The 10,003-nt window shown below is 40.7% G+C and overlaps 1 protein-coding gene across 1 annotated transcript in view; it reads right to left on the bottom strand.

The window, feature by feature from the left end:
* Positions 1 to 7,406: 7,406 nt before the first annotated feature.
* Positions 7,407 to 10,003, bottom strand: part of TRAF1 (TNF receptor associated factor 1) — a 29,061-nt gene continuing 26,464 nt past the window's right edge. Inside the window, exon 10 of the mRNA XM_073599552.1 lies at positions 7,407 to 8,661. Within this exon, the coding sequence (XP_073455653.1) occupies positions 8,440 to 8,661 (222 nt within the window). The 3' untranslated portion in view covers positions 7,407 to 8,439. The remainder of the gene's footprint in view (positions 8,662 to 10,003) is intronic.

The raw sequence follows: 10,003 nt of genomic DNA, 5'->3' as shown, positions 1-10,003 counted from the left end.
AGGTTATTTCCCTCACATTCATTTATTTTCTCTCACTTCCTGTTTTATATTTGGTACCAGAAATTTGGGGAAATACTCTATGCAAGATGTAAATAGATTTATAATTAGGATTAAAAAATCAGAACTGATTTTTTTTTCTTGCTTGTTCATAGTACCAGCAAAAAAATGCTGTTCCTCTAAAAAGCGACCCATGCTCAAATTGCTTTTCAGTGGAATTTGACAGCCAGTAAAGAGGCAATATGCTGCCTCTTGACCGCCTATTTTAACCCCTTAAATACATCATCACTATGCTGCAACTGCATGCAATGCACACAGTTGCAGGGTGGTTGCAATGCAGCCCCATTCACCTAGGGGTATACTTCAAGGGTGCCCTGACTGGAACAAGATTGAGGAACACTGGCACAGAGGAACCAATCTCTCCATTTTCCTCCTGCAGCCACTGAATGCCTGCGGGAGAGAGAGGAGGAGAAGCGGCGGGGGGGGGGGGGGATCGGTTCCTTTATATGCAGCCACCCACTTGCGACAGGGCCCTGTTGTTCCCCCACCGGGGTCATGGGACAGGGCCCTGTCCGGGGGTCAGGGGGGCCCTTCATGGTTTCTTGCATCAGGGCCCTGAAGATTCTAGTTACACCACTGCTCAATACTAAATTTCAATCAAAGAGAGAGATCTTTGTTTTTGTAGGCTACAACATTTTTTTGATTCAGCGCACCACAACGCATGGTAGTGTCACTGTGTTTTGTAGTGCTGCGCAATGCAGGTGGGCCTGCCCTGAGCTACGTTGCCTTAGTGTGTTGGGGGTGCTATTTAAAATGAATGGCACTGCACACGTAGGCAGGTTGTCTACAAGTATGGTAGTACAGTAAGGCTTAATGTACACGGACGTTTTTACAACCTCTCCTGAACGATTTAATTTGACAGATAGTAACCCACGTTTAAAACAATAGTTTTGCCTCGCTTACATGCCACGTTTAGCTGGGTTTTTCTGCGTTTGCGTTTAGAAGCGTTTGAAGAAAAAATGTTTTATTTTTTTTTCAAAATAGACAAAAATGAAAAACGCCTATAAACAAAACGCGTTAGCCTGTAAGCTCTTCATCATCATCACATCCTCCTCCTCCTCCCACCTCTCCCCCTATAATAGCAGCCACACGGCTCCCTGCTTCTATTTCACATCAAGTGGTCAGTACAATGTTTGACCTGGGACTCAGGTGGGCTCCACCTCGTCGGCATCTCCCCTCTACCGATCCATCCATCCGATCCTCATCATTATTAGTGCCGCTCAGTACACCGGGACAGAGCCAGTGTGTGTGTGCGGGAGCTGGAGAGAGATGGGCACCCCATGGGGCCGCTCTGAGCCCTGCCTCCAATCACCACATTATACATTTTATATATATATATATATATAGATATATATATATATCTATATATATATATACACACACCTTCTATAGATATATGATATAAAATAATGAATGTGGGGGCCTTTTGGTGGGCGTGATTTTTTTTTTTTTTTTGGGGGGGGGGGGGACACAGCATTTCATTCTTGGTCCCAGGCAGCACCATGTCTTGGGCCGGCACAGATCACAGCATATCTGTTTCCAGATGGTGCTATGGCCCAACTTCCCAATGCAAATGCAGTGAGCCGGCAGCATGAGAGGCATTTTCCGGATGTCCTCCCTGGTACCCCTGCCAAAAACACCCCAAAGAAGATGTGCCTGTAGAAAACACGGATATAGGCGTGACACCTACTTTTATTGTCCCTCCTGTCTTGATAAACCTGGTCTCTGCATTGGTGACTGTTTCCGTCGCTACCACACATTAGTGGAGTATTAGCATAGCGTACAGCACGGCACAATCCTAGGGCACACTATCACACAGGGTCTCAAAAGATGTTAGATGGCCATCACATTTTGAAAGACCCTAAGCTGAAATGTTTATAGTTACAATAAAAGTGTAAAAAAAAAAAAAAAAATTTAAAAACATAAAAAAATAAAATACAAAATAAAAAAGCCAAAAATAGTTGTCGTTTTATTGCTCTTCTCTCTCTTTTGTTCTCTCTCTGATGTTTTGCTCTGTTTTACTGTATTTTATGCTTAACTGTAATGTTTTATTGTTACTGTGTTTTATCGTGTTTGCTTTTCAGGTATGTCCTACTGTTATACTGTAATATTACTGTGTTTTATTGTTAACCATTATTTGCTTTGCAAGTATGCCATTCAGCTGCAGCATGGGTTTATTTATTTTGACAGCAACAGGGTTTGCTCTCACGATACGTAAATCCGTGACTCAAGCACTGTAGGAGGTGATTTCACCACCACAGTTAAAAAATAGAGCATATATGCCAAAGCATGGGGACAGGGGTGGACATTAGGGGCGGATTGCCCCTATGCTGCGGCATTTTTACTATTTTTTTGGCACAAATTGCAATAAAAAAGAAAGTTGTTTTATTGATAGAAAGATAGATAGATAGAATTGAAAGAGAACGGTGCATGCATTCCCGTTCTTGGCAGAGATTTCTTCATCCACATTGATTGATCGAGAAATCTGTTAGGTTCTTTTTTTCTTTCGCTCAGCCCATGGACTGAACGAAAAAAAGAATGGTGCATGTATGCCCATCATTAGAAGTGGGTGGCTGCAGGGCGATATGCTAATGGTGGGCATACCACTGATCGATCGATGTGAATGGAGGAATCTGTTGGTTTCTCTTTTTATATTTAACCCACAGGCTGCATGAAAAAAAAGAATATTACAATATATGCCCAGCAAGGACCAGCAACGTACTGGTATGTTGCTGGACTTTGAGTGGTTATACCAGAATGATGCCTGCAGGTTCAGGTATCATCTTGGTATCGCTTTTTTCAGCTGGCAGTCGGCTTTCATGTAAAAGCAATCCTAGCAGCTAATACGCCACTAGACTGCTTTTACAAGCGGTGGGAGGGAACGTTGTCCCCCCCCCATCTTCCATGGTTTTCTCTGGCTCTCCTGTCCCACTGGGGAACCCGAGAATGCAGCCGGTGGTTCCACCAGCTGACCACAGAGCTAATCGGAGACTAGAATGGCTCCAATCATCTCTATGGCCTAAGAAACCGGAAGTTACGAGCATTTCATGAATTCGGTTTCGCCGGATATAAACAGCACCATTGGGAAATTGGGAAAGCATCTTATCACACCGATCTTGGGGTGGTCAGATGCTTTAAGATCTGAGGAGAGATCTAGAGTCTAATAGAGTCTAATAGACCCCACATTTTTCAAAAAAGAGTACCTGTCACTACATATTGGTATCATATGGGTTACAGTGTAAAAAAAAAAAAAATAGCAAAATGAATAATTAAATAAATAAATAAATAAAAGCACCCCTGTCCCCACGTGCACGTGCGCAAAGGTGAACGCAAGCATTGGTCTTTTGTTATATGTAAACAGAAATTGCACCATGCATGTGAGGTATCACTGCGAACGTCAGATCGAGAGCAGTAATTCTAGCAGTAGACCTCCTCTGTAAATCTAAAGTGTTAACCTGGAAAGGCTTTTAAAGGCTTTTAAAAATGTATATAGTTTGTCACCACTGCACGGGTGTGAATAATTTAAAGCATGTTGTGTTTGGTATCTATGTATTCGGCATAAGATCATCTTTTATATTTCACCAAAAATTTGGGCAATATAGTTTGTTTTGTTCATTAAAATTCAAAAAAGTGTTTTTTTTCCCAAAAAATTGCATTTGAAAAATCACTGTGCAAATACTTTGTGAAAAAAAAATTGCAACATCACCATTTAAATCTGTAGGGCCTCTGCTTTAAAAAAAATATGTAATGTTTGAGGGTTCAAAGTAATTTTCTAGCAAAAAAAAAAAATTTTTTTAATGTAAACAAAAAGTGTCAGAAAGGACATGGTGGTTCAAGTGGTTAGAAGAGTAGGTGATGTGTGGCATAAGCTTCTAATGTTCGGAATAAAATGCCAGGACAGTTCAAACCCCCCCAAATGACCCTTTTTTGGAAAGTAGACACCCCAAGCTATTTGCTGACTGGCATGTTGAGTCCATGGAATATTTTATATTTTGCCACAAGTTTCGGGAAAATTACATTTTTTTTTTTTAACACAAAGTTGTCACTAAATGATATATTGCTCACACATGGCATGGTTATATGTGAAAGTACACCCCAAAATATACTCTGCTGCTTCTCCTGAGTACGAGAATACCACATGTGGGACTTTTTGGCAGCCTAGCCGTGTACAGGACCCCGAAAACCAAGCACAGCCTTCAGGCTTTCTAAGGGAGTTAAATGGTGATTTTATGCCTCACTACCTTTCACAGTTTCGGAGGCCCTGAAATGTCAAGATAGCACAACCCCCCCCCCCCCAATGACCCCATTTTGGAAAGTAGACACCCCAAGGTATTTGCTAAGAGGCATGTTGAGTATTTTGCAGCTCTCATTTGTTTTGGAAAATCAAGAAAGACGAGGAAAAATGTTTTTTTTCTTTTTTCAATTTTCAAAACTTTGTGACAAAAAGCGAGATCTGCAAAATACTCAACATGCCTTTCAGCAAATAGCTTGAGGTGTCTACTTTCCAAACTGAGGTAATTTGGGGGGGATTTGTGCTATCTTGGCATTTCATGGCTGTCGGAACTGTGATAGGTAGTGTGGAGTGAAATCAAAAATTTACGCTCTTAGAAATCCTGAAGGTGATGATTGGTTTTTGGGGTCCTGTACACGGCTAGACTCCAAAAAAGTCTCACACATGTGGTATCCCCATACTCGGGAGAAGCAGCAAAATGTATTTTGGGGCGTAATTCCACATATACCTATGGCATGTGTGAGCAATATATCATTTTAGTGACAACTTTGTGTAAAAATTGTTTTTTTTTTTGTCATTTTTTAATCACTTGTGACAAAAAATAAAATATTCAATGGGCGAAACATGCCTCTCTGCAAATTCCTTGGGGTGTCTACTTTCCAAAAAGGGGTAATTTGGAGGGGGTTTGTACTGCCCTGTCATTTTAACACCTCAAGAATTGAGATGTCAGTCATAAACTAAAAGCTGCGTAAATTCCAGTAAATGTACCATAATTTTAGACACTATAACTTTTGCGCAAACCAATAAATATACGCTTATTGACATTTTTGCCAAGACATGTGGCTGAATACATTTTGGCCTAAATGTATGACTAAAATTGAGTTTATTAGATTGTTTTAATAACAAAAAGTAGAAAATTTAATTTTTTTTCTAAATTTTCGGTCTTTTTTCGTTTAGATCGCAAAAATAAAAAATCCCAGAGGTGATCAAATACCACCAAATAAAAGCTCTATTTGTGGGGAAAAAAATCATGCAAATTTTGTTTGGGTACAGCATTGCATGACCGTGCAATTACTAGTTAAAGCAGCGCAGTGCCAAATTGTAAAAAAGTGCTCTGGTCATTAAGGGGGTAAATCCTTCCAGGGCTGAAGAGGTTAAATTATTTGATATAAACAGAAAAGAAAACAAACAGTTTAAAAAGATATATACACTTAAAAAAAATGGACTGAACTAAAACTTGTGAAAATAAAAATGTTTCGAAATTAAAAAAAAATATTTACCTCACTCCCAGCTTCCAACATTTCCAGGAGGATGCAGGTCACATAATCATGTCTTATCAGTGCCTCCTGGGATAGCTGGGCACTCAAAATCCCACAGGAATATGCCCCCTGTCTCAGGAGAGAGTCGTGGTGATGAGATTAGGATTTTTTAATCTTTTTTTCTGAAATCTTTATTTTTAAAGTTTTTTTGCAGCCAATATTGTTTAGGTGGTGAGGGGCTGGTAGGGAAGTGGACTTTCCATTTGCATGGAAGGTCTTCTTTAACTCATTAGAGCAGGGATGCAATTAGCGGAACTCCAGCTGTTGCAGAACTACAAGTCCCATGAGGCATAGCAAGTCTCTGACAGCCACATGCATGACACCCAGAGGCAACAGCTGGAGGTCCCCTATTTGCATATCTCTGCTTTAGAGCATCTTACTGTTCATATCTGCTGAATACACATCATAAGAGGAGAGCTGGCTGGAGCTTCCAGTCCTGCTTTAAGATCGTTTAAAGCTACATCTTGCATTCCCTTTAGGATTTGTATTTATCAATCCCAGAGTGGAGCTGAAGGAAGATTGTTGAATCTCCTACAGTTCGCATTGACTGTTTAAATTTATCTTAGTGGTTCACTCTGGAACCAACTCATACATTTCAAGATATTACACAGAGCCTACTACATCCTAAGCAGGATCCACTGGCTTAATTCCACTATCTCCCCAACCTGCTGGCGATGTGACCAAGCAGTCATCCAGCTATTCTGGGAGTATGTTGTTAGCATTATAAGCACAATAGCTCAGATTCCATTTACCCCCTCTCCAAGAATCTGCCTGTTGGGCCTTGTTGAGGGCATCTCCAATACAACTGCTAGTAGGACACTATTTGGACTGTTTCTATTCTATGAAAGAAAGGCACTCACACTTCACTGGAAAAACCCTTGTTTCCCACAATTGTATACTACAAACAATTAGTCAATTCCCAAATGGTACTTTACACAGCTACTTACTCATATAGGGGTTGCATTCGTAAATTTGACATAATTTGGGCAAAGTGGCTAGAACACGCCACTACTGCGTAGTTTGCCGCTGGTATTTGGGATTGGGCCAGAGTGTAGGGAATAACTGGACTACACATTCCTTGTATCATGTCTTTGTGGAGACCTGTGCAGGGCTGTTATTATTGATGTTCCCAGGGGGTCTAACAAGAGCCATATACACGCCTTTCTTAATGCTACTACCTTTTTTTTTTTTTTTTTTTTGTTCTTTTATTTTGAGAATTTTTAGTCAGTACTGTGTACTTGTTTTGTTCTGGATAGCCTGCTCCATGTGTGGGCTGGGCTACCAGACCTCGGTTTTGTTTTGTACATGCTAAAAACAAGAGATTGGTAAAAAAATAATAATAATAATCTTAATGGGCATTCAGTAGCTGGAGCTGAGCACTGCTTCTATGTGACGGAAGTGTACCACCGATCAATTTCTCCCAGCCAGATCCTGGCAAATGGAATGTTAATCTACCTGTTTTACCTAGCTCAGTAAAAATGACAGTTGGGTTGCATTTGGCTTCTGAAGCAAGACTGCTTCAAAAAACTCTATTCAATCCTATGTGTGCACCCTGTCAACTGTCATTTTGCTTGCAGCAGGAAGATGTAGAAATGCAAGCAATAAAAAGACTATTGTCTCTACATAACATCAACACACTAATGTGAGCTAAGGAGAATAATTAGTAGGTTCACCCTACTAAATACAACAATCTTTTTATGCATCTATTGAATTACAGACTTGGCTGAGATATCATTCAGCAGCAGGAATAACTTCCCAGACAGGATAATGAGAGATGCAAAAAATAAACATAATCTTCCTTTCCTGTCACAGCTTCAGACGGTTTATTAGAGATTGTACAAATAACTTATTAAATATTACATATATCATTATAAACACCAATGTCACTAGATCCTAATGAACTGACTGGCTTTATGCATTATGGAATCAAGTATAAAATAAAGTTTGTTCTGTTTCTACCTAATCAGCTTTCCAGAGTTCTGACATAGAATTCTCACCAGAAATATTTACATCCCCCCCCCCCCCTTTATCGCACATACGCAAATGGGTTTTCCTGTGCAGTTTCTGGAAACTGTGTTTGCACTGCTGTGACCGCATGCTGAACCACGTTCTACCTTTCTTAGAGGAACTGCATGGTGTGTACATATTCATGCAGTTTCACTGTACAGCATATCCAGACCTGTTATGATGTGGTTGACATTTGGGATCATATAAATATACACAGATTATACGGTCCCCTTAGAAACCAACATGAATTAGTTCTCGAGAGTATTGGGTCACTATGTGTTCAACTGATAAAAAATAATACACCAAGCAGCAGCTGCCTGTAGCAAAACATGAAAACCCAGTATGTACTTTCAATTGACTGTTAGTAGCGAATCCATTTCTAACCTCCTACAAAGGTTTAAAAAAACTGTAAATAAAACAATATATTGTATTTTAAAAATGATGTCATTATTATAGCACAGTAGCATTGCACCAGTTTATAGGCCTGACATGGACTACAAGTCCAGAACCACCCTCTTCCTCTACATCACTCTGCCAGCAAAGCTTAGGGAAGAATCTGTTGCATCATGGGAACTGAGTCTTTTTTCCTGGATCAGCTCTGCTCAGCTATAGCATTGTGTGCCGATCAACTGGCCAGAGGAAAGTGTATTCATATTTTATCTCATGTGCTTACATTTTAAAGGTATGGGAACCTCATAAGCAGTGTTTGACACTTGACTGGTTATGTTATCTGGTCAGCTCAGTTATAAATAGTGCTTTAATATATAGATCTGTGCTCATAACACTGTCAGTCTTGTGCATTGGATCCATATTCCTGCATGGCACCTATGAAGAGCTGGCGTCGATGATACAGCGGACGAAGAGGGTGTCATCTTTTAAGTAGTTGTTCTTGGAGGACTGTAGTCTGGATAGGAGGCAGAACAAGGGGCAGCCGCTGGCGATATTCATGTCGTTGACTGGTCGCTGGAAGGAGGCGGAGGTAATGTCAGGGCGGAAGGCATCAAACACATGTTCTCGGTTACTCTGGTCCAGTAGCATAAATGTCACCTATAAGAAGAAGGAGGGGGTATAACTTCTGTTCTGTACTTATGGCAGCTCTACTACACATCACTTGTCCACTTTTGGACCTACTATATACAGGTCCCAAAGCTGAGATGGTTAAAAATAAAATATATTGCTTGTTCATTTTTGAAGTTGCTTTAGCTGAGGTTGTGTGCAGGTCTAAGAATGTTTTAAGAACTTTAAACTGGTTTGCAAGGCTGAAGGTTTTTACCTTCATGAATTCAATGCATGAAGGTTAAAAACCTTCCATGTGCTGCTCCCCTCCCCCCCAGTCCCCCTAATACTCAATGTGCATGGGAGCCTTGTCTGTCCCGGGTCTCTCTCTCCTCATTGGCCGAGAAGCCAATGGCTCCCGCTGCTGTCAATCACAGCCAGCGAGCCAATAAGGAGAGAGCGGGGAGCAGGCCGAGCTGAGGCTCTATGTGTCTTATGGGTGTATAGAGTAGGGCTCAGGAGCGAGCATGCACCAATGCACCAATAGCAAGCAGTTTGCTACTGGGGGCACTGGGCAAGCGGGAGGAGCCAGGAGGGGGACCTAAGAAGAGGAGGATTGGGGCTGCTCTGTGCAAAACTATTGCACAGAGCAGCTAAGTATGACATTTTTGTTTTTTTAACTGAAACCTTTAATATCACTTTAATCTGCATTTAAATGAACTAAATAAATACAATGAAACCATGATACATTTACAATGCACTTATCAATGATAAAATGTCCCCTACCCAACATCACCTCACCACAATAAAAGTCCTGTGTTTTTTCTTATGCCAAAAATCTTCAGATATATCAGTCCTTTCACCACCCTTATCCCTCAAGTGGAAATGAGTTTTATCAGAGTTTAACAACCCCTTATAAAAAATGGGTCATACAACGGTTTTCGGTATAGTCTCAAGTTACTACAAACTGTACGTGAATCCTTTGTTCAAGGTACTTCTTTCTCTCTTCGACTTAGTCACAATGGAATATATCATAAGAATAAAAATGACCTCATAGTGTAGTAAATAGATTTTCAAATAAATTCAAATCTGATTGTCCAACACACCATCCGTTTGTGTGTCGGTAACCCAGCGTCTCACCCGACTCCTCAACATGTCTGAGCCATGACGTCACTTTCAGGATAGAGATCAGAGATGTTGGACCTCTAGGTTATAGGAAGTTAATATCAGCTTCTGATCTTTATCCTGGAAGTGACGTTACAGCTCAGACACGCTAGGGAGTCGGGTAAAACGCTGGGTTACTGGCACACAAACAGATGGCCTGTTGGATAATCTGATTAACCTGCAATGCTGTGTGATTTGATATGCCCTTTACTTTTATTGTGTTAATGAG

The sequence above is a fragment of the Aquarana catesbeiana genome, linkage group LG09, assembly GCF_042186555.1.
Source record: "Aquarana catesbeiana isolate 2022-GZ linkage group LG09, ASM4218655v1, whole genome shotgun sequence".
Lineage (NCBI taxonomy): Eukaryota > Metazoa > Chordata > Amphibia > Anura > Ranidae > Aquarana > Aquarana catesbeiana.
The sequence above is the reverse complement of the archived record's forward strand: the minus strand, read 5'-3'. Positions and strand labels throughout refer to the sequence as shown.